This window comes from Micromys minutus (genome assembly GCF_963924665.1).
Source record: "Micromys minutus genome assembly, chromosome: 1".
In the NCBI taxonomy this organism is placed as follows: domain Eukaryota; kingdom Metazoa; phylum Chordata; class Mammalia; order Rodentia; family Muridae; genus Micromys; species Micromys minutus.
Window position 1 is genome coordinate 90,517,017 of NC_137969.1, and position 27,696 is coordinate 90,544,712.

Sequence of the window (27,696 nt, forward strand, 5' to 3'; positions counted from 1 at the left end):
GCATATCCTGCATAGCCAACATCTACATCACAATTAATAACTAGCAAAATCAGTTATGAAGTAGCAACAAAATAGTTTTATTGTGGGGGGGTCACCACAACATGACAAGCTGTATTAAAGGTCCTAGCCTTAGGGAGGTTGAGAGCCTCTGTTTTAAGGGGTTGGAGAGATGGCTCAGTGCTCAGTATTTACAAATGCTTGCTGCTTTTGTAGAGGACCCAAGTTTGGCTCTCCACAGCCATTTGTGAGGAAGGGGTTGACTATTTCCTGTAATTCTAGCTTCAGGGGGACTCAACAATTCTGTTGGTACTCCACAGGTACCTAAACAGACATGCACATACCCATACATAGACACACACATAATTAAAAATAAAATAAGTCTTAAACCTGCCCTGAATTCCCTTTGTGACAGACTGCAGCTTTAACTGAAATAAACTCTTTCCTCCCCAGATTGTTTTTGGTCACATTTTAAATTTTTTTTAGTTATTAATTATTAGAAAATTTTATTACTACCTATCTTAATTTGTTGAAAATTGGTTTTCTTTTTTAAAAATTATTTTATTGAATATTCTCTGTATTTATATTTCAAATGTTATCCCCCTCCACTTGTTTCCATGAAGGTACTCTCTCTCCCAATCACCCTCTCCACCTCAGTGCCTTAACATCCCTCTACACTGGGAAAATGACCATCACTGGACCAAAGGCCAGTCACATTTTTTATCATAGCAACAGAAAGAATACATACTTCCATGTTCATGGCTTGGTAGGCTTAAAGTGTTAAAAATAACCATTCTATCAAATGCAATCCATATATGCAACACAATTTCTGTCAAAATTCCAATGCAATTCTTCACAGAAAAAAATTTTTTTAAATCTTAAATTTCATCTGGAAGCACAACAGACCCAGGATAGACAAAATAATCCTGAGTAATGCAAGAACTACTAGTGTTATCAGTATTGGAGACTTCAAATTATATTACAAAGCAGTAGAAATAAATTACCATGGTACTGGGATAAAAACAGACACTATGATGACTGGGACAGAGTTGAGAAGCCATGCTCCTACTGCCACCTGAACACTGACAAGAGGCCAACAATAGACACTGGAGAGAAGATAGCATCCTCAGGAAATCGTGTTGGTTAAAGTAGACAGACACACATGCAAGAGTGAGACTAGACCCTTATCTCTCACCCCGCACAAAACAAACATTTAGTCAACTATTCTAGTAAAATCACCTGGACCATCCAAATTGTCTGTTTTTAAAGTTCTTATGTATAAAATAGATTTATTTAATAGAAACAAACTGTTCTGTTTCATTTTAGACTCTGTTACAATTTTTAAAGAATTGGCCTCTGTAACCCATATTGTCAAATTGCAAGCATTTTGGTGTTTTTACTGACATGCCACTGGTGTCGGTAATGACAGCTTCCCTTTGTTATTGACAATGGTGACTTATATTTGTCCTTTATTAGTTTTATTTAATTTCATAAATTGTGTTGACCTTTGGCAAGAGTCACTTTTATTTTTATTGATTTGTCTGTCCTTCCTGTTACTAATGTAGTTCATATCTGCTCTCTCTTTCCCATGTACCTTTGGTATTCTATCATCTATAATTTATTTACATCTAAAATCTTCCATGTTTATTTATCAACTGTATTGAAAATATTTAAAAATTGTCTTGTAAGTTTTCCTACGCGTTTTAATCAAGAGTATAATTTATAGCAAGAAATGAAAGTTCTTTCATATACAGCCCATTGTATTTCATAACAACCACCATATTGGAGACAGAATAGATCCATACTCTCCCAGATAAACATTATCTCTTCTATCCTATCTCTAGATTCAGGTTTGCCTTTAATTTGTTACATATTCAAAGATGACCTTAAACATTTCATCTTCCTACTCCCGGCTCTCCAGTGCTAGGATTAGAGATCAAACCCTTCATTTTACAGGAAATTTTAGTCAAACACAAGAGATAAAAGTCCCACTGTTCCTTGCCTGATTGAACAGTTGCAAGGAAAACTCACACAGAAGGTAAGTATCTTCAGGGCCTCCTGCTACTGTCCCACAAAGTGCTTACTGATGTCATGATGGAGGTGACAGCGAGGAAGCAGGCACTAAGTACAGAGAGTATAGGTCCTGTCTTAGTCACTGTTCTACTGCTGTGAAGAGGAACCACAACCAAGGCAACTTATAAATACAGCATGTTTGTTTGTTTGTTTGATTGAGACAGTTTCTCTGTGTAACAGCCATGGCTGTCCTGGAACTTGCTTTGTAGACCAGGCTGGCCTTAAACTCACACATCTACTTGCCTCTGCCTCCTGAGTGCTGTAAAGGTGTGCACTACCACCACCACCACCATTCCAGCTGAAATAAAGCATTAAACTGGGGGCTTGCTTATGGTTTCAGAGGGTTAGTCCATGACCATCATGGTGGAGGCCATGGCTACAGACAGGCAAGTATGCTGCTGTTGCTGGGGTAGTGGTTAAGAGTTCACAACTGGGGGCTGAAGAGATGGCTCAGTGGTTAAGAGCACTGACCACTCTTCCAAAAGTCCTGAGTTCGATTCCCAGCAACCACATGGTGGCTCACAACCATCTGCAATGGGATCTGATGCCCTCTTCTGGTGTGTCTGAAGACAGGGACAGTGACAGTGGACTCATACAATCAACCAACCAACCAACCAATCAACCAATCAATAAATAAATAAATAAGAGTGCACATCTGGTCAGTAAGTTCCAGGAAGAGAAAGGGCCTGGACCTGGTGTAGGCTTTTGAAAGCTCAAAGCCCATTCACAATGACCTATCTCCTCCAACAAGGGCACACCTATTCCTTCCCAAATAGTTTCACTAACTGAGGATCAAGTTATGAACCTATGTGGGCCATTTTCATTCAAACCATGTGTATCCTACGCAAGGAGGACAGCTATTCAGTGCCAATCTTGTACCGATATCTGGTGCTTGGGAAAGTGGAAGATCTAAAACCCCAAACAGGTCCCTAAGAAATAATTTGGAAAGCACTAGCAAACAGAAAAACAAAACCAAACAATACCTTTAGGCACAAAATGGATGATGAAGAAATGTCACAAAGTTAGCAGTGCAAGTCAGGTATCTCAGTACCAGGCAGGCTGAGACAGAATGGTTCCAGTCTAGTCTGGGGTACAGAGTGAGAACCAGAATCAGAGAAAGTAATAGTTGTCATCTAGATGTGTAGTCAGTCCTTGGGAAGTGGATGCAGGAAGATCAGGATCATTCTCTGCTACACAGAGTAAACGGCTAGCTTGACAGGGTACAGGGAACCTCTGAAGGGGAGGAGTGATAATTGGAATTACTATTTCCAGGTGACTGAAGGATCTGCTTAGACAGGCAGAAACCAATGAGTTGGGCCTCTGTGGGCCCTGTGCAGTCTATGGGAGTCCCAGGATATAGACTCAGAAACAGCCTGATTTGTCAGCTGCCATGTCATTTCCATCCTATGCCATCTATCTTGGTACCTGGGTGTTGAAACAGTGACTCAGAGTCTCTGGAAGGCCTCCAGAATTTTGGTGAATTCAGTACATCCAGGTGAAGGCAAGGGGACAGGTTGTAGTGGCCGTGAGGTGCAACGAACTGAGTGGCAGAATCAGCAGTTGTGCTCACAGCTGGTAGAGGACTCTGAAGGACTGAAGGGAATGGACCTAGGCTGGCAACTCTGTGGGTAGCAGCAGTGGGTCTTGTGGGTGTTGTATGGGCAGAATGGTGTGGATGGGCACAGGTCTCAGCTTGTTCCTCCTTCAGGCTGACTCCAGCAACCATGACTTCTCTAGCCTTAAGATCTGAGTATAGCTCTGTTTTCCTACTCCCAGTGCTGCCCTTAGCTATACTCCTGTCAAGAGGACTGAGAGTACAGGAGGACTACAGATGCTGAGGTGCTTCTATCTTGACTGTATCTAAGTTTAGGTTTCCTAAACTCCCCCCAATTCTTTAAAAATAAATTATAGGACTAGAGAGATGGGTCAGTGGTTAAGAGTTCAATTCCCAGCTCCTGCATCATGCAGCTCATACCCATCTGCATCTCCAGGTTCAGGGGATCTGACATCCTCTTCTGATTTGCACAGGCACTTGTACATATGTGGTGCATATACAGTCAAGCAGGCATAAACATACACAAAGTTTTAAAAGAGTATAGTTATGTTTTGTATAATAAGGTTAGCCAACTGAGTTATATATATGATGGAAGTATATATATATGACCTAAACAATCAGCAATTTTCAACCTATGGGTCATGACCTTTTTGGCAAACATTTATCTCCAAAAATATTTACATTACTATTTATAACAGAAACAAAATTACTGTTATGAAGTAGCAACAAAAATAATTTTATGGTTGGGGGAATCACCAAAACATGAGAACTGTACTAAAGGGTCACAGCATGAGGAAGGTGGAGAACCAATGGCTCAGGTGATACAGGTTTGCACATCACCTAACTTCTCTAAAGTTTATTGTATTATCAAACTTCTCAAAAACATTTTCATCATTAAGCAACCCATAATTATTAGAAATTTAATTTTATAAATAGAATTTTTAAAAGTTAAAGAAGAGATTAATGACAAAGAAAGGTTCCTAAGTGAACAGGAAGGAATGGAATCCAGACAAAGGAAGTGGCTCTGATAGGAGGCTTGTCCCACACTACAGCAGAGGAAAGAGGAAGGACAGCCAAGTTAAGCCCAAGGAGGCCAGGGAGTAGCCTTATTAGAGATGAACTTTCTCAACATTAGCTTATAACTACAGAAACCCAACAGAAAACAAACAAACCCAGGAATGGAAAGATGAAGGGGAGAGTAAAACTTCTGAATCAGACAATTTAGCAAAGTCCATTAAAATTAAAGAGCAGAAAGCAAATGTGTGTAGTACACCAGCTAAACACCCAAGAGACCCTACAAAGAAATTGATAGTTGGAGTCAGTGTAGTTCCCAGTTGGAGGCTTTGGTCATATTCCCACAAACTCAAGTACAGGAAAGGAAAAGAACAGTGAGAATGTGACTGAACAAAGAGCAAGTGCAAGCCTTTAAATTCAGCACTGGGAGGAAGGCAGAGGCAGTGGATCTCTGTGAGCTCAAAGGCAGCCAGGTCTACACAAGTTCCAGGCCAGAACAGAATGAAAAATTAACTGTGTTCTAAAACATATTAGCAAATTTTCTCTATTTGCAATGTCTTTCACCCATATTCTCTCAATGTCTAAAACAGACCTAAAAGACATACAAATCACATATTAATTGGATTCACACCTAAGGGTCAGACAACAATACTTCTATAAGGTAAATAGCATCAATAAGCATCACAAATCTGACTGAAATTCAAGTCTATGATCCCTCAAACCAATCAAAGATTGTTCATGTAGATTCATTACTAACCATTTAATGAAAGCTGAAGTATGCTGTGTATTTATAACATAATGGGCTTCATTCAAAAAACAGCACTAACCCTTTGAACTCTGCTAACCCACTGAGTATGTTATTTAACCTCCCCATTGTCCAGAATATAAAGGGCTGATGTGACTTCTTTTCAGAGTTGTTCTCGGTAACTTAAGTGCTGCTGAAAAGCCTGGGCACACTAAGCACTCAATCACAAGTTTTTCTCTCTCACTGGAAGTATTACAAATCATGTATCATTTAAGATATTCATCTAACTGCAGGATGGAAGAAAAGCTTTTTCTCTTAACAGTAAGTCTTAACAAAAGACTAATACTTCTTAAGTATATTCAGAATAAAACTATACATTGAATCTATGGCCACAAGAAAAAAATGTGATTTCAAGACTATCTAAGAGGATAGAGAATGTGTGAGCAAAACTAAAGAGAGCACACAGCACAGGCATACCACTGAACAAACCTAGAGTCTGTGCGATATGCATGAAGATCTCAAAGACTTGTGGCCCCAGGAAACTATAAAACAGTAAGTATATGAACGGGATCTGTAGGAAGTCACCCCTCTTCCTCCCGTGCAGGGTAAATTCTTGGAATGTGTGGGTGCTACCTTTATGGTTTAAAATGTAATTTTAATACCTTTAGTCCCAGAACTTGGGAGCCAGAAGCAGGTGGATCTCTGTGAGTTCAAGGCCAGCCAGGTCTATGTAGAGAGACCCTGTCTCAAAAAAACCAAACCAAACCATTAAGAAAAGAGAAGGAAGGAAGATGAGGGTCTTGAAAGATATCCCAGTCAGTAAGGTACTTGCCTCACAAGCATAAACTTGAATTGAGCCCCAGAACCGACATAAAAATACCAGGTGTGCTGATGTGTGCTGGAGAGGTGGAGAAAAGAGGATGCAGGGTCTTGTTGGCCAGCTTGTCTATCCTAAATGATAAACTATAGGCCAGTAAGAGACAGATGTTTAAAAAAAAAAAGTAGAGAGGGCTTAAGGAAACACACACACACACACACACACACACACACACACACACCCCACATGCCTCCACAATACTTAAGCTTACATACAATTGTATTTTAAAAAGAAGAAAAAGAAATACAAAAGAGGAGATGGCAATGTAACAGTGGAGGAAGAGGCTGACTGAGCATAGGCTACAGCCAGGAATCAGGAGGAGACAAGACATCTGGGGTACATGGTAGAGGAGCATTTGCAGGGTTTGGCCATGCTGACACCTTTATTTGAATTTCTGGTCTCCACAGCTATAAGAGAATAAATGCCTGCTGTTTCATAGTTGTGCGGAAGTGTATTAGAGCAGTAACAAGAGACTAACAAAATTAGTAAACAAAATGTGAGCTCTCCGAGGTTTCTGCTGCCATGCCTTTCCTTTACTATCAGAGACTGTAAACCTCTGAAACCATAGCCCACAACCTTTTTCTTTTATAAGTTCCCTTGATCATGGTGTTTTGTGACAGCAATGGAAAAGTAACTGAGATAGGGTAAGTTTGTGAACTCACACTAACAATGTAGAGCTGGTAAGCCTGGAGATCCTGCATGGGTACTTCATGGTTTAAAAAATATTTCTGCAGAATTTTTATTGACAAAACTCAAAATATAAATATACTGAACTCAACTCTTTGTACTATAATTAGAAAGGAGCTACAAATGCTGAGGAAATATTAGCACACATTTACAAGCCCATGTAGTGTGCAGATGGTGTGGGGACAGAATCCTGACCCTCTGCACACTTGCAGACTCAGCCCAATGGTTAGGAAGCTCAGTTACAGAGGCCCAGAAAGCAGGTTATAGTGGAAACTGGGTAGAGAAAGTATGCAGTGTGGTCAGAGGCAAGTGGAAATTTTCAAATGGGAGAACACATTAGGTATAGGAGGACTGTATCTGAGGAGATGCAGCATGCCTTGGGAGAGGAGCTTTTAAGAGTCAACTTGATACAAGCTGAGGTTATCACAGAGAAAGGAGCCTCAGCTGGAGGAATGTAAGGCATTTTCTAAACTAGTGATCAAGGAGGGAGGGCCCATTGTGGGTGGTGCCATTCCTGGGCTGGTAGACCTTGTTCTATAAGAAAGCAAGCTGAGCAAGCCAGGGGAAGCAAGCCAGTAAGTGACATCCCTCCATGGCCTCTACATCAGCTCCTGCTTCCTGACCTGCTTGGATTCCAGTCCTGACTTCCTTTGGCGATGAACAGCAATGTGAAAGTGTAAGCTGAATAAACCTCTTCCTCTCCAACCTGCTTCTTGGTCATGATATTTGTGCAGGAATAGAAACCCTAACTAAGATAATGTCTTAGTACATAGCTGTATTAAGTAAATGGCCCTTGTTCTATCAGGTGTAACCCAAGGTGGCCTGGAATGTAGAATATATTTTCTGCTTTAAAATGGAAAAAAAGGAAGAGAAGAAAGAAGGAAGAAAGGAAGCCAAAGGGGCCTTCTCTTGTCCCTGAACACCCACTTCTACAGCTGTCACCACCTGCTGCTTCACAGCCCAACTCCTTGTTTCCATTTTCCCTTCCGCCCCTCACTCATCTCTAACACAGTTCAATATACTTCCCAACTCTACCACCTCAATGAAACCGTTCCTGACAAATGCAATAAAAGACGTTAGGGCTCATCTTACAAACTGAAATTCCACAAATGCATTCAGCAGCTACCTACCCCACCCCACAGTGCACTGCTGGCTAGGGCCCTGGACTCAAGGCAGGCATTCCTTCTGCTGCTGCTCTGCTAGCTCCTCCCCTGGTTTGTACCCACAACCTCCCCAGGCTCTAGACACCTGCACATCCTGAAGTCTACTCCCAAACTCTTCCTCCCTTAGGTCTTAGTTTCCCTAGGTCAGCAGGAGGATGTCAAACTGTTTCATGGACCACCAGAAAACATGGATATTTACGTTATGGTTCATAGCAGTAGCAAAATTACAGTTCTGGAGTTGCAATGAAAGTAATTGTATGGCTGGGTATCACTGCAACATGTGCAACTGTATAAATGGCCACAGCACTAGGAAGGTTGAGGACCACTGGCCTAGGTGATTTGACCCAGCTCCACAACTTTATAACACTATTGATAATTCTCCAACTTCAGTCTCTGGCTTAGATTTCCTTTGAGTTCCAAGATGCACATCTACATTCACACCACTGTTCCATTGATATGCTTCATCAATGCTCTGATTGTGTTCTAAATCTTCCTCTCAAGTTCTCCTTCTCTGGGCTTCCTCATTACCTATCCCACTACCTGACCAACCTTCCACCTTGTTATGTATGTTCTGACAATTTCCCTGCTAAACTCCCTAGCTCATGAGTTCCCACCTCCACTTCCCTGGCTATAAAGAGCCCTTAGGAGCGCCCTGCACCCTCCCACACATTCTCTCATTTCTCTAATCCATTCCCACAGAGCAAGCAGAGCGCAGAATTACAAGTAAGATTCTGATTTCATCATTCCCTTAAAATCTATTTGGAGAAAGTTCCAAATCCTTCCAGGCACTTCAAGCCAGGTTCCCTGCTCCCTCTCCCGTTCCTTCCTCCATGGTGCAACTGGCCTGGCCTCCCCCTACTCAAACACACAAACATTTCCTGCCTGTACACACACCCTTTCTTATGTGTCAATGGACCAGCACCTACTTATTCTTACCTACTCCACACAAATTCTATCCACCCTTATAGCCTGTGACACATTATGGCATCTTTGTTCTGTATTCATAAATATCTACCTCATTTTGCCAAATACATGTATTTCTAGTTAACCCAGTTCTCTGCAAAAAACTCATTTTGATTTCTCTTTTTTTTTTTAAGATTTATTTTAAGTATATATCTGAATTATTTGTTCACATGCATAATACAGACATGAGTATTATGCGCGTGTTTGGTGCCCGAGGTGGTCAGAGCCTCAGAGTTACTGACTGGCATTATGGACGGTGGTGAGCTGTGCATTCTTTTGTAGAAATCAAAGTGTTCTTAACCACTGAGCCATCAATGTTCAAAGATGGAACCATGCAATGGCTTGATATGTGCACACTGACCTTTGTTTTTCTGAAAACTTCTTTTATGATATTTTTATTAAAAAACTCTTTTCATACAAAGTATTTTGATCATGTTTTCTCCCCTCCCCTCTTAATTTCTCCCTGGCTTTCCCCACCTCTTCCCACCCACTCAACTTTATACTTTCTCTCTTAAAAAAAAAAAAAAAAAAAAATCAGGAAACTTCACCTTAATTGATTCTCAAAAAATCTGTCCCTTTGTCTTAGTCAGGATTTTACTGCTATGAAGAGACACCATGACAACTCTTATAACGTAAAGCATTTAATTGGGGCTGGCTTACAGTTCAGAGATTTAGTCAATTATCATCATGATGGGAAACATGGTGGCAGGCAGGCAGACATGGTGCTGAGAGTTCTACAACTTGATCCACAGGCAGCAGAAATGAATGCCACACTAGGCCTAGTTGGAGAATATGAGACCTCAAAGCCTGCCCCACAGTGACAGACTTCCTCAATTAAGGCCACACTTACTACAAGTCCTAATAGTGACACCTCCTAACAGAGCTACTTCTTATGGGCCAAGTATTCAAACATGTGAGCCTATGGGGTCCATTCTTATTTAAACTACCACATCCCCCAAAAATCTCTTTAGTGGAAATTAATTTATCTACTCCAGCATGACAAGTTGGTTCAGTGGATAAAAGTGTTTGCCACATGATCCTAACCACTTGAGCTCAAATCCCTGGAACCTATGCAGAAATGAAAGGAGAACCAGCCTCGCAGTTGTTCTCTGAGGGCAACTCCTTTTTGCGTTCTCAATTGCCTTTAGGGACCTATTTCTTTATTTCTCAATAAACTTTGCTTGCTTGTCCTTAAAAACAACAACAACAAAAACAAAAAGGTGCTCTGCCTTCTATATGTATCCCCCCATCATACACACACAAATACACAATAATAACAAGTTAAGTTTAATCACACTCTTCAGGATTTTACTAGTCAGTATCTTTGCTACCTGGTAGCAGACAGTCAAAAAAAAAAAAAAAAAAAAAAAAAAAAAACATGTAAGACATTTTTACAACTGATGTTCTGTTTGATGAGAGTAACAGCAACATCTCAAGACAGCTCTTAAACACCAAATTAGTAAACACCTTCCCAGTGGAGACAGGAAGGGATTATTTAACTCAATTATGCATATTAATTCCAAAAAAATCTACTATTATAACTCAGCAAATGGTGTATGTGTGGGGGTTCAAGATAGGGTTTTTCTGTGTATCCCTGACTGTCCTAGAACTCTCTCTGTAGAACACACTGGCCTCAGACTTTCAGAGATCTACCTACCTGTCTCCCAAGTACTGGGTTACTAAGGGAATGCACCACTAAGGCCTGGCCTCAGCAAACATTTTCAAAGTTAGGCTCTCTCAACTGTTAATTCATAAGAAAAAAAAAGCTTTTTTCTTTTTTTGTTTTTATTTTTGACAGGGTCATATTATATAGCCCAGTCTCTGCCTCATGAATGCTGGGAATAATTATGTATTATCCAGAAGGAGCATATTACAGAATTAAAATATTTCCAGGACTGCCAGAGTTACATGTCTCAAAAAAACCAAACCCAAACCAAACTCAATCAAAAAAACCAAGTGGGTAGTATATACCTTTCATCCTAGCACTTAAGAAGCAGATAAGGTGGATCTCTGTGAGTTCAAGGTCAGCCTGATCTATATAGTGAGTTCCAGGACAGCAAGTTATATAGTAATGTAACAGGACTCCAGACCTTAACACAACTGACTCCATGATGAAAGGGCCATTCAGGTTGTAAAACTCAGCAAGTAGACAGTACCACTTACCAAAAATGAAGACAAAGACCTAATCTATTAAATCCCACAGTTCTGGGAAAGACCCTAAATGCACTAACCTTGCTTTCTAGCTTCTGTAGTTCCACTTCTGGCTAACTGTTCTTAACTAAACTATTTCAATCCGGAACATGTTTTATTTGTGCTTAAAAGCTCATCCTGAGAGAGGCTAATACAGACTTCCTATTGGCTTAAATTCATGTTCAGCCAATCTTCTCTGGTGAATAGCCCACAGTAGTAAGATCATGTTTCAAAAACCAAACCAAACCAAACCAAACCAGTACAACAGAAAGCCAACAACAAAACCTATTTAACATTCCAAAGTTAACGACACAGCCACAGCAATCTAGGCAAAGTAGCATATATTAAATGCAGAACCACAGAACAGAACTAAGAATCCAGAAATAAATCCATACCTCTATGGTCATTGATTTTTTTTTTCCATAGGACACCAAGTTCATTCACTCTAGGAAAAAACAGTCCTTTCAGAAAATAAGAGGACAATAATGAGGTTTGGAGAGTTGCCATGCAAGCGTGAAGACAGAAGTTCAGGTAACCCCAGTACACACATAAGAACTAGGTAGGAGTGGCCCACATATAATCTTAACACTTTGGGAGGTAGAGACCAGGGACAAGCTGGCTACCTAGACTCTTAAATCATTTGAGTTCCAGATTCAACAGGTGACTGCCACAGTAAATAAAGTAAAAAATAACCAAAAGGACACCTAACATCATCCTCTGAGCTCCATAAGCATTCCCCACACACATGCAAATACCACACCCCACACACATGCAAATAGCACCCTACACAGGATGCACACCACACATATGTAAGTAATCAAGATAGAAAGCAAAAAAGGGGGGGGGGGCTGTTCCCTTACCTCATTGAATATAGAAAAATCAACTCAAAATGGTTCACAAAACTAAATATAAAAGCTAAATTCTTTACAGAAAAAGCGTAAGTTTTCACGACTGGGTCACAATACTAAAAATATAATAAACCAATGAAAAATAGATAAGGCACCAAATTTATACATTTTGTTTTGTTTTAAAACAGGGTCTTATTGTGTAGCTCTGGCCTGGAGCCTGCTATGTAGACCAGACTGGCTCTCAGAAATCTGTCTGCCTCTGTCTCCCATGTGCCACCATGCCTGTGGCCTCAAAACTCTTATATCTACTATTAGTCAGTTTTGCATTAACATAACAAAATGCTAGAGGTAAGCTAACCTTATAAAGAAATGTTCACTATTTTGGAGGCTGAAGATCCAAATGGCAGGGATGGACAAGCTGCTCCATCGTCCCTGTGCTAGCTCATAGCAGATCGCAACAGTATGGACGAGCAGTCACTACAGTGAAGAGGATGTGAAAGAGACACATGGGACTAGCTCAGGCATTCTGTCATCCTTCTAAAAGAATGACCAGTCTCATATCATAAATACCAACCTCTATGAACTCTGAGGCTCCCACTTAGCACCACCTTTTAAAGGGCATACTGTCTCAAACACTAACTCTGGGGTCTGAGCTCCCAAAACACAAATCTTCAGAGAGAGAGATGACATCCAAATTATAGCACAACCTCACCTTTAAAAGTTAAGCAATTTATCTAAAATGGGCAAAAGATATGAAGGGAGAGTTCTCTAGAGAAGAATAGAAAATGGCCACTAGTACATGAAAATAGCATTAGTCAATAAGAAATGCAACTCTAAACACTGAAACACACTACTTCATATCCACCTGAATTAAAACTCCAGAAAGTAAGTGTGAACAAGGAAGCAAGAAACTGGAACCTTCCTCCATTTCTGATGAAAACATAAATCAGCAGAACTGCTATGAAAAACAGTTTGGCAACTCCTTAAAAGTTAAAAACAGAATTACCATGCGATCCAGAAATTTGACTCCTAAGTCCAAGAGAATTGAAAGCATATGTCAGAACAAAACTGACATCTGAGTGCTCATAGCAGCAGTATTCAGAATAACCAAACCATAGAAACAAGCCAAACATTTATCACCTGGTAAATATAAATAGAATGTGGTCCATCTGTCCAGTGGAATATTACTCAGCTATACAAAGGCAGAAAGATTGGCACATGCTACCATATAGATGAACATGGGAACACTATAATACATATAAGAAGCTATATGCAAAAGATCACACGTCATAAGATTCTATTTATATCAAGTGTTCCAAATGGAAAAATCTATAGAGACACAATGTAGATTAGTGGCTGCCAGCTCAGAGGAGAAAGGAATGGTGAGTGAGAGCTAATAGGTTTGGAATTTTCCTTTCAGTGATGAAATGTTCTGGAGTTAGACAGTGGTGATGAATAACCATGTGATTACACTGATATCACTTGCTCAGTTAGTTCTATTGCTGTGAAGAGACACATGACCAAAGCAACTTATAAAAGAAAGCATTTGCTTGGGGTTTGCTCACAATTTCAGAAGGTGAGTCCATGAACACTATGGCAGAGGCATGGTAGTAGGCAGGCAGGTATGGCATTGTTGTAGTAGCTGAGAGCTGACAAGATGGAAGCGGAGAGGAGTGAGAGTGAGACTGGGGCTGGCGTGCTCATTTGAACCTCTTCCAGCAAGGACATGTCTCTTCATCCTCCCTCACTGTCCACCAGCTGAGAACCAAACATTCAAATACAGGAGCCCATGGGAGTCCTTCTCATTCAGACCACCAGGCCACTTTAAAACGGTGAATTTTAGGGCATGTTGAGTTATACGCCAATTTACAATATTTATAGAAGTTTAACACCACACCTTGTTTTGTGAGAGGGTCTCACTATGTAGCCTAGTCTTGTCTCAAAATCATAACCTTCCTGCTTTCGCCTCCCGAATATATTACCCTGTTAGAAACACCTTCATATATTTAAGTTATAAATATTTTGTTCCCTAAGCTATCAAGTAATGCAAGCTTCTACTTACAGCATGCTAATACATGCATAATTCATAGAGTAGGAGCTTTTTTGCATGAGTGTCTGGTGTATATGTTTTCACATGTATGAACACCTGTATGTGGGTAGATGCACATGTGTGTAGAGTCAAGACCTTCCTTAATTAGGTTCTTCCCTATGTACTGAGGTAGGTGACCTCACTGCAGCCCAAGTTCGCCTTCTGGCTTGTGTGGTTAACTAACTAGAGAGTTCAGGGACTGCTCTGTGCTTATGTTCCTGCCTGTGTGGAAAGTTCTTTACCCATCTCCCCAGGCTCCTTCATAAGATTTCTTAGTGGTTAATAAAGTTTTTAAAGTTTGGGAAAGTGTTTGCAAACAATATCTCATCAAATCTGCTAAACCTTGATGGCAAATATAACTAACCTTTTACTATCTGTGACATGAGCGCGATGAGGGTGAACAATTACTTTCTTCCTAGATTTGAGGCCTATTCCATGCCTGGTCCTGTGAACCTAGCCAAAATCCAATGGCCTGGGAGATCATAATTCTTGGAGTGGAAACTATTATTTTGCTGAATGTTGTCAAACTGCCTTATTCTAAATATCGATGTTTATACCCATAAATCTGGCTACTGTTAACCATGGTCAGAGAAGCTTCTTTCTGCAATTACTACAGAGACTCAATGTGAGTGCTAGGCCCTAAATGGGTAATCTAATCCTCTCAGGGAGCATCACAGGAAAAAGGACGAGGAGAGTGTAAGAGCCTGGAGTGTGGAAGAGTACAAAGACTTCTGCACAGGGCATGGCCAGTGCACTCACATGGCCAGTGAACTCACAGCAGCTGTGGTCACCTGCACCAGACCAAGTCTGGCAACGATTGGCCCCGAATAGTGGAGCGGCTATGAGGCCTTCCTCTTAGCTGAGTTAACTGGCAGCCACTGGCTGCTGGGAGGGAATAGCCACTGGTAAGTTGGCAGTTAATAAACCAATGCTCATACAAGCAATGTTAATAAAATTCAACAGGTTGCTTACAAAAAAAAGATGAAAGTAAAAAGGAGACTTGTTGGGAAGAAGATGAAATTCACAGGGAATATGAGAAGGTAATGGGGATAAATATGATCAAAATACATTATATATGTGTGTGTATGTATGTAAAAAATTGATCAAACGATAATTTTTATGCAAAAGTTAAAATAAAAAGAAACAGCAAAGAGAAACTAAGTTTTAATGTTCTACATGTTAACCAACTATATTTATTAAAAAAAAAAAAAAAAGATGGGCTAGAAAGATGGCTTAGCACTTAAAAGCACTGGCTGCTGTTCCAGACCACCTAGATTCAATTCACATACCCATATGATAGCTTACAACCATCTGTTTATATTCTGGCCTCTGTGGACACTGCATATATATATGGTGCAGAGAAAAGAAAAGAAAAAGAATACGTTTTGCTAACTAATGTATGCAGGAATAGCAGGGAAGACTCAACAGATTGGTGATATACACACATGCTTGAAATCACAAGGCTTGCTACGGGGCCTTCACTGAATGCCTCTCCTCCATGAAATGACTAGGTGAGCTCACTGACACTGTCCACTGTAAATGAGTCCTCTGGTTTTAAGTATTGATACTATATTATTATATTACGGCATATAAATATTAACAACCACCAAGAGAAGCAGACTAGTTAGTAAGTTTGGATTTTTTTTTTTTTAAAAAAGAATATCCTTCAAGTCTCAGGCTCTACGCAGGTGATGCACATGATTAATTAGGCTGAGGTTAAGAAGTGATGTCTGGTGAACTGGAAAATACAGGCCCTGTCTCATCTAAAAGAGCTAGGTTACACAGCTCCAGCCAAGAGTTTTGCTTAATTTCTAATTTTGCAAGAGTAACTATTTTATAAAATATATCTATATTTAAGTTTTGATAACTAATTATATTTTAAGTAGTACTGAGGTCAAATAAGCATATCAAGTGCTAAATATGGCCATTAGTTTACAAACTCTTGAAAGCCATGTACCAAGCCAGGTAGGTGCTGGCGGCATATGCCTTTCATCCCAGCACTTGGGAGTCAGAGGCATGTGGATCTCTAAGTTCGAGGACAGCCAGAGCTACACAGAGAAACCCTGTCTCAAACAAAATCCAACCAACCAAAAAAAGCTAAGTACTCAATAAACTTAAATTTTAGATTGGGAATAGTCACAAGAAACTAGGGACAGTGGTGTCCTTGCAGTTTTCAAGGTGGCCTACAGACCAGACCTGAGGCGAAGATCAGCTCACATCTCATCACACTCCACGCTGAGGTATCAAAGGTGCCATCTCTGCCTTTTGATCTATATCTCCTTACCTGAGCCAAGAGGAAATGAGCACAAAGTCTAACTGTGTAATTAGTGATGATCAAGGATCAAACTGCTCGGGACCACAGAAAAGAAAAGCACACACACACTTGGAGGACATTTCTTGCTTTTAGGTAGACTTTGAAGAAAATTAGCTTGATGACAAAACTTGTTATTATTTTATAAAACCCACTACAGTCCATTAAAAGTATGACAGGGCTATTTGAGTTTCATCACACAGGTGAACAAGGATCTTTGTGTAAATTTTCTAGTATAACTCTCCCCGGGAAGCACACAAAGCAATGAGAAGTGGGGGGGGGGGGTCACAAAACTCCCTTTTTTTTCCTAGAAAACCCAGAAAAAAACCCACAAAAATATAAAAGTTATAAAGCACCCGAGAGCAAGGCTAAAAAGAAACAAGGCTGCTGATATCCATGTTGGGATGAAGTATAGAGATAGCATCATACCACATGGTAAGGAGGAAACTGAGCTGGAGATGGTTTAGCAGTTGAGGGCACTAGATGCTCTTTCAGAGGACCTGAGTTCAATTCCCAGCATCCTCATGGCTGCTCACATCTGTCTGCAACTCTACTTCCAGAGTTTCTGACACCCTTGCATAGGCAGCATGTGCAGGCAAAACACCAGTGAACATAAGATAAAAATAAATTGTATGTATACACAGACAGAGAGACAATCAACGTTGGCAATGAACTTCCTGAGGAAGGGGGTTGACTCTCTTCTGCAAGGGCTATGTCAGTCCAGCCACAGCTGCAAGGGAAGGATTGAGAAGTCCAGATTTGGCCATAAAACGCCTCCCAGGCTCAATCTGACTTATGGCTATAGACAAACACATCCAGGTGCTGATGTGCAACATGAGGAAATCTAGAACTCTACGTGGCCGCATCCAAACCTTCTGTAAAAGCAATTGCAGAAAATCCAAGCAATTACATTATAAGGAACAAAAAGGACCTGGCATAGGACTAAGCAACAAACAAAACGGGAGTACATAGACCAGTCATAAGAATTATGATTAAAAAGTAAAATTTATAACTAACTATCCTTCCATGAATTTGCAAGAATCAATGAAACTACTACCCCTATGAATAAGACTAAAAAAATACTAGCAAAACAAAACCCAAGGACTCAAAGGAGAATATCCAGATTACAGAAATATGGTAAGTGTGGGATGCAGAATTCAAGGGAGACATGGCAAACCTTTAAATTATAGAAGTACAGAAGAAATATAAAGGAGCACAAAGAAAAGTATTGCAAAAAACAAAGAAACAAAACCAAAACCACAACCAGACATTAAAGATAGAAATAACTGAATGAACATGTGTCAAAATCAAAGGGCAAAGCCAATTGTGACGTGTCACACGCCAGTATCTCAAAGGGCAAAGTCAATTGTGACGTGTCACATGCCTGTATCTTAGCACTTGAGAGGTTCAGGAGTTCAAGGTTATTCTCAGCTCCACAGAGTTCAAAGCCAGCCTGGGCTACAGGTGACTCTGTCTCACATAAAGACAAAAGAATTAGAGGAAAAGGACTGAGAGACAGCATAATGGGTAAAGGCACTTGCTACCAAGACTCAATCCTTGCAACCTGAGCTCACAGGACCCGTGTGGTAAAGGGAGAAGACCAATTTCTTCAGGCTGTTTTCTGACCTCCATATATAAATGATGGTACACACACACTTATGCACACACAAATATAATAAAAAGTTTAAAGATAATTAAATAGAAAATAATTAATATAGGAGATGTACAAAGAAAGCTTACAGAAAACCAAAACAATGAACTGTAATAAACATTTAAAGATATAAATTTGAAATGAAATATTTGAATCAAGCTGGGCACAGTGGTGCATGTCTTTAATCCCAGCACTTGGGAAGCAGAGGCAGGCTAGTAGTCTGGTCTACACAGTGAGACCATACATATTAGAGCAATTTTATATAAAGTGATTGTTTTCCCTTTAATCCAGCTAGCTCCCAAATAGATGAGACAGAGACTATAAGATTTATTTGATCAAGCTTTACAGTACAATATCTGAGCAGTTATTAATCTATTCTAATCCTCTGAGCTAATCTGGCTACCTCCCAGCCAAATTCCCTGAGATACTTGCATTTTTGTTGGTTTGTTTTTTTTTTTTAAAGATTTATTTATTTTATATATTTGAGTAGACTGTAGCTGTCTTCAGACACACCAGAAAGGGACATGGGATCCCATTACAGATGGTCATGAGCCACCTTGTGTTGCTAAGAATTGAACTCAAGACCTCTAGAAGAGCCGTCAGTGTTCTTAACCACTGAATCATCTCTCCAGCCCAGGGTACTCGCATTTTAATATTGATCTGGCTCTCTCTGCTCCAGGTCCCTCTCTTTCCCCCCTCCCTCCCCCCACTTCCCTGGGTGGGACGCAAAGTCCAGCCCTATTCTCTTCCCTGCTCAGCCATTGGCTGATCGTCTGTTATTGACAAATCAGGGGATAAATGGGGAGCAGTGTTGACACAACATGGAGAGGGAAGATTCTTAGAATAAGCATTACAACGCCAGGTCTGGATTGCAACCAGATGGGGACAGAGAAATCAGCATGTGAATTACACAGGGATAATCTTTACACACTGCACAATAACATTATATCTACAAGACCCTATTTCAACAACAACAAAAATATTTAAATCTATAAAGATCACACAGGAAAAAACAGAGTTCAACTACTACAGCAATATATCTTAGTAAAGTTACTACATATTAAAATAGAGGATCCATTGGGCATATAAACAAAAAAGATCAACCACTAACAATGAGAAAAATCTCAAGTTAGTGTCTAACACCTGTGCAGTACTATTAAAGGCAGAAGGCATTTATACAGTATTGTAAGCTACTACACCAAAGTGTGAAGCAAGCATTTCATAACTTGGTGAGCTGTCCTTCACAGGTGAAGCAGCATAAAGTTCTGGAAATGCTATAAGAAAACTCCTGCCAGATATTTGAGTGACCATTACATAAATTTAAGTAAAAAGTTAAAACAAAAACATAAAAATAGAACATACTACAGGGCATAACATTATCTAAAAGCAAATAACAAATTGTGAAGAGAAAAACCCAAGAGGGATATCTAAATATAACAACTGAGACCCAATGAATAAGCCTTATAGCTCACAAACTAGTAAATATAAGCACACATAACACAAATTTGTATACAATTGTGCATAAAAATGAATAAAAGCAGTCAGCCATAGAGGGGCAGACTTTAACTTGCAAGGCAGAGGCAGGCGAATGTCTGTGAGTTTGAGACTAGCCTGTAGATATAGATAGATAGATAGATAGATAGATAGATAGATAGATAGATAGATAGATAGTTTCAGGACAGCCAGAGCTATATAGTGAGACAAGCTGGAGAGATGGCTCAATGGTTAAGAGCACTGACTGCTCTTCTAGAGGTCCTAACTTCAAATCCCAGCAACCACATGGTGGCTCACAACTGTCTGTAATGGGAATCTGATGCCCTCTACTGGTGTGTCTGAAGACAACTACAGTGTACTTATATACAATAAATAATTTAAAAATTCACAAAAATAACTAAAATCAAGTGATGGAAATGGGAAATGAGAAAATGGATTAAAAAGAATTTCACCTTTCTTCATCAGGATTATTAAATAACTAATAATATAACATAAAGAAACGAGACAAAAATTCAAAGTTTCCTAAATATCTGGAAAGAAAACAGGCAACATAGTTAAAGACCTAAATTCTATATATATAAGAATATAAAACAAAGAGAAAGTGTGATTTTATAAATTTCCAATACATTACAAATTAAAGTAGCAATATTTAGCTTCTTACAGAAATCCAGTTGTGATATTGCTTTCAGATGATAGAATTATTCAGAGAGCTCACACCTCTGAAACAAAGGGCAAAGAGGAAGGTAAAACTAAGAAACATTCTAGGAACATGATCTTGAGATCAATACTGACTCTTTGAGTACAAAAACAAACTGTGGCAAACATCAATTCGGTTAATGTTTGAGGGGAAGTAACTGTAAACCCTGTTTCTATTTTCACATCAATAACTAAAGGAGAGGGAATCATAAAAGTACCAGACAGGCACAACTGCTCAGAGTATGACATGAGCAAATAGGGAAGTGAAGAAAAACAGTAAACTCATTAAAAGGAAGTGCTCAGAACCACTGAGCTTTATGTTTCGTAAGTGTTGACTAATACTGTTGCCACAAAGATAAATTTCAAACTGACAAGTTATTCAAGTATTTTAAATCTACTGTAAGTGCTGATGATAAAATCAGGGAAAGATCCTAAGGAGAAGCATTTTGCTGTGGGGCAGTGGTAAGCCCCAAGGGAGAGAAACTGAAGCTTCTCTCTCCTTCCCTAGCACTGTGTACCCTGGGAGCTCCCTCTTACCTCACCCCTACTGCGGCCATTCATCAGGCAGCAGCACATCTCCTTAGCATCATTCAGTGTCTGCCAATGCTGCTGAGAGTTCCTAAAGTCAATCATTTCTTGTGCCTTATTCCAGGGCACCTGCTCCTATTCATTAAATGAGGGCTGGGCATAGTGGTGCACACCTTTATTTCCAAACACTTGGGAAGCAGAGGCAAACAGATATCATCTACATAGTGAGTTCCTGGCCAGCCAAAACTACATTACAAAACAGTTTAAAAACAAACAAGAATGTTAATGAACAAATGCCTATTTAATATGATTTGGTTCAGAGTTCATATTTTATAGCCGGTTAGCCACCTTGATATCAGGAAGGCATTCAGTGAAAAGGTTTTTTTTTTTTTCCTTTAAAAGAAAGGAAAGAGGTTACTCAAAAAAAAAAAAAAAAAAAAGGCTGCAGGACTAGCCTGGAACAGGAGACCCTACCTCAAATGTACATATAAACACACTTACCAAGCACCCTATGACCATCAGACAATGGGTCAGGCTCTAGGGTTATAGAGAGCCTATGGGTAAGACAGAGGCAAGCATCTTACCCACCAGTGAGTGGATCATTATCACTGAATGGAGAACAAGTTTCAGTGTACTTCTCTCCAGAACAATGCTTCTCAGACGCTTCTGCACTCACAGTAAAAATAAAATAAAAGTAACAGAACAGCAACAACAACAACAACAAAAAATCACCTCACCACATTCTGCAGCTCAGCTTAACACTGATGCACACTACTTATTTGATACACCAAAGCAAATGTATAGCCATCAAAGTCTAGGATCAGGAGGAAACTAAACCTAATGTGCATCAGCTTTCCCTAAAGCCAGCAGAGGTAAATATCCAATCTAAGGAAAGCAGCATTTGCTAAGCAAAGCCAGCTTGGCAGCAAGCCCCCGAGCCCCTGCTAGCCAGACTCTGGCCTAAAGACTCTCAGTCCTCTATAGAAATTCTGGAGCTTCCATTTACAATGAATATTTTTAAACTGCTTCATGTAGTGAGACTTTAATTAAATGTGTTTGGGTAATAATGACTTAACCAAAATAAGTGAATGAAAGTCAAAACAAAATACTTTAAATAAGTACATTTTGTTTTAAATTCAATCAAGAGATAGGCTAATTTACCTCAGATCCAAGTAATTCATGCAGAAGTAGGTCGCTGGCAAACTAGTATCTTTTTCGGACTGCCTTCAAAGTATCAGAGCAGAGCAGTATCCTTGTCCCCAATGCAATATGTGTACATTATTTGCCACTGAAGAGTTAGCGGTAGCAACGCTCACCTCTCCCCAGTACCAGGGGAGCCTGCACAACCCCTCCTTCAGAGAGATGTGTTCATCTGACAAGACAAAGTCAGAAACAGGTACACACACCAGAAAATCTTCTTTCTAGCTTCTGTGTCTACATGTAGTTCTCCACCTCTGAGAAGGCAAACTAAATACAAAATTCTGGGAAGCTAGGCATGGTGGCTCATGCTTGTAATACAGGATACCAGAGGCTGAAGCTGGAGGATCATCATGGGTTCAAGTCCAGTCCAGCTTTCATCCCCATATTTTGGTAAAGTGATTGTTATTCAAACACATTAAACAGTTTAAAAATATTCGTTGTCAGTGGAAGCTCCAGAAGTTCCAGGGCTATGTATCAGCATAAGGAGACGCTCTTTCAAACAACAATCAACAACAATAAAAAAGGGTCTTGGGCTTATGGGCCTCATTATTCCTCACTCAAGAATCACAGGTGCATCTGAAGGATTCATTTTGTTTGCCTTTTTACAGAAATTTAATAAATATTCCTGTACATCCTAAAGGAGCCTGTCTATTAATTTACATATAATGCAAGCATTCTATTACTAAGCTATATTCCTAGCCCAGAAATCTTTTAAAATAAAGATGTTTTCCTGATAAGAAACAAAATGCATTTTTTCTAAGAACAGAGAAAAGCCACAAGCACTATTTACTGCCTCTGTCCAGTAGAATTTTCTATGAAGATGCCTGGTCTGTGCTGTGCTTTCAGCTCAGCCCCTAAGCTGCCCAGTACCAACAGTTAAAGTGTTGTAGGTATCATAAGCAAACTGAATTTCAGTTTCACACTGTTTTAATTATCCACATCCATCTGGTTGCTACCATCTAGGGCAAGGTAGGTTAGATCATCAGGGTAAGTCCTCAGATGAGCAACCTTGTTTTGTCTTACACTAAAATACCAGTTTGAAATCTCTCATTCAAAACCAGTTTTTATTTAAAACTTCCCTTTAAGTGGATTTTCAATAAAAATTTGGCAACTTCTATGTTTGCCTCTTTATAGAATTTTAGTAAATCTTCCTGTACACTAACGAGGAGCCCTATTTGTTAGTTTTTGGAACCAGATGTTTGTGAATGTTAGCCAAGTGTTTTAGCACCAAGCTACTGAGCAGACCTGACAATTCCTCTGACATGGTTCAGTTTTTCATCTGTGAAAGAAAAACAAAATGCCTACTGTCCTCTTGACTAAGAGAGAAGAAATGAGATACATAATGCAAAAAAAGGAGCTCATCAACACCTGTGAAGTTCATTGTCTAGAAGTCTTCTAGCAGACTTAATTCCTACTTTGTTTGACTTCTTAACTGTTCTGTTATTATTAGGCTGTGACCAGACTCTCCAAAAGCAAGTATTCTGCTCACAGGAAACTAAAATCTGATGAGAAACTGATCAAACTGTCAGCACGCAGTGGCCAGAAGAAGAACAAGTGTTTGGGAGAGACTAAAGCAGGGAGGTTGTACCGGGACCATCAGCTGGAGGCAAAAGAGCCTGCAGAGACAATTAATAAGGAAGAAGATGGCCTAAGAAGCTTTGCTTAAACACACTGGAGTCAAGCATAGTCCCAGCACTCGGGGAGCTGCATCAGGAGAAATGCTCTGATCTGAGTTTAATGCCAGTATGGGTGACAAGTTTGGGGATGGTCTAGGATATAGAAACAAAATCCTGTCTCAAGAAAAACAAAACAAGTAGCACCCCCCCCCCAAAGCAAACTAAAAAGGGACAACTATAGGGAGTCCTAGCCACAGGTGACAGCCTGTAGGTGGTGGCACTCATCTCTCTTGATCTCAAGGTCAATGGCTAATACATCCCATCAGGCTGGCACATATAAATATGTGTCAGTGTAAGTATAGATATTTCAGTTATTCCATTGTCTTCAAGTAGAAAAAATACAAGCTGTTTTTGAAAGCCTATAAGCTCACTTTAACAAGCAAACGTAAGTGTACTATACACACAATAGAGCTACTGGCTATTACACAGACTACTAGTAAGCCAGTGACATCAAGTAAGCAAGGCAACTGAGATGAGATTCAGTATGACAGGCAGGAATGTCATTTTCTCTCTACCATTACTATTGCTACCAGGTGCTTTTCAGGACAAGGAGCTTACCCACAGTATCCAAAGAGGCACTGGCATCTCAACAGCTCATTACCAAGAAGCAATGCAGGTACCATGCTGGGGGCTCACAGAGCACAGATGGCAATGAGGGAAGGAAAAGCCCTTCCTTTATCTGGGACCAGAGGGCATCCTCTCACACAGCAGGAGGCTGCCCCCCTGTGCTGTCGCTCCTTTTCTAGTGTGTGGATAAAATCTGCAGATGCAGGCAGTGCGGGCAAGAGGGAGACAGAATCTAAAAATGGAGAACCATTTTTGCTGTCTGATCCTTAAAAACCACCCTCCACTTTCTAGCTATGAACTGCAGCAGCTGCTGAGGAATCTGCCACCGGTTCTGTGTCTGCATCTCACAACTGCTAGAGCCTCACCCTTTCTGAATTACCTAAAGAAGTAATCAACGAAAGAAAACAAAGGATACAGCATTGGGCAGAAATAGAAGAACTCAAAATATGAGAAATATATGTGTAGAAAATGCACACCATGTCTCATTTAGTGTTATTAAAGTCCACTTCAACAGAGCATTACTTCTCACCAAAATGAAGTTTAAAAGCAAAAGGAGAAATCCTCTTAAAGACACTCAGGGGAAATTAGCATAACATATCCTAAAAATTTTAATAATGGATTTATGAGATAAAAATATAAGTTCTAGAAAACCAAAGAAACATACTTAACAGAAATGGGGAAGGCTTCGCTTAAAGCATTACACAGTGTAGTATTACGTTACATGAAAGGGACTTATTAAACTGTCTGAGCACAGATATGGCTCTGTAGCTTTTCCAAATGTCCAGTGCTTATGGACTAAGTGTCTCACATCTCCACTCTTTAAGTCCGCAAGTCCTATATAATGCATTCCTAGCCCTCCATGAAACCTTTTAAGGACCAACTTGAGTAAGCCACATTAAAAATACACTATTTAAGGAAACTATCAACAATATTTAACCATAAAATTATACTTCTATACTAATTATAAAACATTAGGCTTATTGGCTGAGGTTTTGATGAGAAATCCAACAACACGATTTCTTTCCTAATGGCCAAGGCATTCTCAACCAAAAGCATAATACAGATTCAATCATGGCTCCTGACTTATGCATAGCATTGCAAATTGGTTGCTTGCATTAAAGTGCTCTTGCGCTTACCTGTGTATCCAGCATACCATCCCCAGGAAGCCACCATTCCTAAAAGCCATTTGTACATGAGTCCTTCGATATACCAGAAGCGCTTACTGTCCAGCACTCGGAGTGGCTGCAGTATAATTATATAGCAGATGTAGGATGGAATAGCGACCAGGTTGTTGGCAACCATGAAGGCAAATCTCATCAGGGCTTTCGCTACGATCCAGCCCAGCCACGGAGCTTCTTCCACGGTCACAGCCATTCTCACATTGACGTCGCTCCTGTCTTTCTGGGGATGAAAGGAAAAAAGCATTTCAAAAAAAGGAAAATGGGTGCAGTCAGCAGCACAGAAATCTCCAGCATCCCCCCCGCCCCCCCCAAAAAATACTAGAAAACCCGAGGGTCTAAGCTCTCCCGGGACAGCGCTCGCTCAGCGAGCTCGAGGGCAAATTCCAGAGGGGGACAGAGAGGAGGGAGGAGCCGCACAAGGTCAAGGGAGCCGTTCCGCGGGGAACGGGCCACGGCGGAATATATTTAGCCAACGCTAGACCGGTCCCGCTAGCCGGTGGCGGCCCCGCACCGCGACCCACCGCGGTCGCCTCGCTTCCGCCAGACCCTCCGTCCCCGCACGCTGCCCGGGACCCGCCGGCTGGAGGTCCAGCCACACCGGTCCTGAACGCCCCGCCATGCCTTTACCCCAAGGGCTCGTCCGCAGCAGCGGGGTGCTTGCTTTACCTCGCCTCTGGGGATTGGGGGGTGGGGTGGGGTGGGGAGAGAGGGGCCCCAGGAAGGAGGAAGGTGAGAGGAAGCCGGCGGGGAGGGGGAGGGGAGCGGGACCAGAGCGGGGCGAGGGATGCGGAGCTCGCGACGCCCGGCTGAGCAGCCTCGGGCAGCGGTTTCCTCAGGTGTGGAGCGGGGCGGCCCGGGGTCGCCGCGGCGGGCTCCCGTCAGCCCGCTCCCCTCAGCCTTGTCTCCACAGCCGTGTCTCCCCCTTCGGCGGGCTCTCCACAGAGGGCTCCTTCCCCTCACCCCCGGCCAGGTATCCTCGGCCAGGTCTCCTCAGCGGGCTCACCTCCGTGGGTGCGTGCGGCGAGCGGCGACAGGGCCGAGGGCCGGCGGCGGAGGCGGGAGTCCCTGGCCCGGGGGTCGCGGTCATGGACGCGGCTGCGGCGGCCCAGGCGGCCCGAGGCTCGGCGCGAGCGAGCGCGCGGGCGCCCTAGTCCCCTCGCGGCTGCCTGTGGACAGAGGCGCGGTGGGGACTCAGAGGCCGGACCTGTCACCGGGGCGGGTCCCGGGGAGGCGGGCGATGCCCCGCGCCCCCGCCTCCGCCTCCTCCCCGGGCCTACCGCGCCCTCGGCCCTCGGGCCGCCGCCGCCGCCTCCTCCACAGGCCACGCGACCAACGGCACCCTTCCCCGCCCCCCCTCCAGTGCCTCCCGGGCCCGGCCCGCCGCGCCCCAGGTTACCTCGGGCAGGCCGGGGCCGGGCCCCGGCTACGGGAGCCGGAAGAATGCATGGCCGGCGGAAGGAGGCGGCGGCGCGGCCCTCCGGGCTCCAGGTCCCGGGCGGCGTGGAGACTCGTTCCCCAGGGCCCGGCGGCTGCGTGCGCCCGGCCAGCCGGCGGGGAGGGTTGGCGGGAGGAAGCGGCGGCGCCCCTGAGCGCCCTCTAACGAAGACGCGGCGTCGCCCGCCCCACGGACCCCCTAGTGCGCGGCTGAGGGCGCCCGGGGCCGCCCGGCCTAGGCCTCGGACCTCGCCGAGCCCCGAGTCGGGGCAGAAGGCTGCGCGGAAAGGTCTGGAAATTAGGCCGGCCCTCCCTGCGCGCCGGGCGCTCCCGGACCCCTCTCAGCCAAAAGGGCCGCCGCGCTGCATTGTTGAGGCTCCTTGGCTCCCCAGGCTGGCACACTTTCTCCTTTTCATTCCTAAAGAAACCCGCTTGCGCTCAGGGCTTTTCTTCTGAACCTCCCCAAGGTATTACGGTCTAGCCTTTTAAATCAATTGTCTTAAGTGCCAGAATTCTTGTTTCTGGAAAGCACCTGAAACCTGAATGACAACACCACACACACACACACACACACACACACACACACACACACACACACACACACACGGGTCGGGGCGGATCTAGTGGGAATCCAGTGGTCTGCACAGAACTAGAACTGAGTTAATGAAGGAATTAAAAAACAATTAGCCACATGCTTGATACTGAATACAATGGCCATAGGACCCATAGGCAGCCCTGGTCACTACTAGGACATTAG

The 27,696-nt window shown here is 42.0% G+C and overlaps 1 protein-coding gene across 3 annotated transcripts in view; it reads right to left on the bottom strand.

The window, feature by feature from the left end:
- Positions 1-27,033, bottom strand: part of LPGAT1 (lysophosphatidylglycerol acyltransferase 1) — a 68,199-nt gene extending 41,166 nt beyond the window's left edge. The window contains exons 1-3 of one of the 3 annotated variants that reach the window (XM_080920533.1): positions 26,902-27,024; positions 26,509-26,671; positions 25,461-25,725 (exon numbers count right to left, since the gene is read on the bottom strand). In XM_080920533.1, the coding sequence (XP_080776659.1) occupies positions 25,461-25,725; positions 26,509-26,592 (349 nt within the window). In that variant the 5' untranslated portion in view covers positions 26,593-26,671; positions 26,902-27,024. Of the gene's footprint in view, positions 1-25,460; positions 25,726-26,508; positions 26,770-26,901 lie in introns of those variants that run through there. The other 2 variants (XM_080920534.1, XM_080920535.1) reach the window with 2 other exon arrangements.
- Positions 27,034-27,696: the final 663 nt, after the last annotated feature.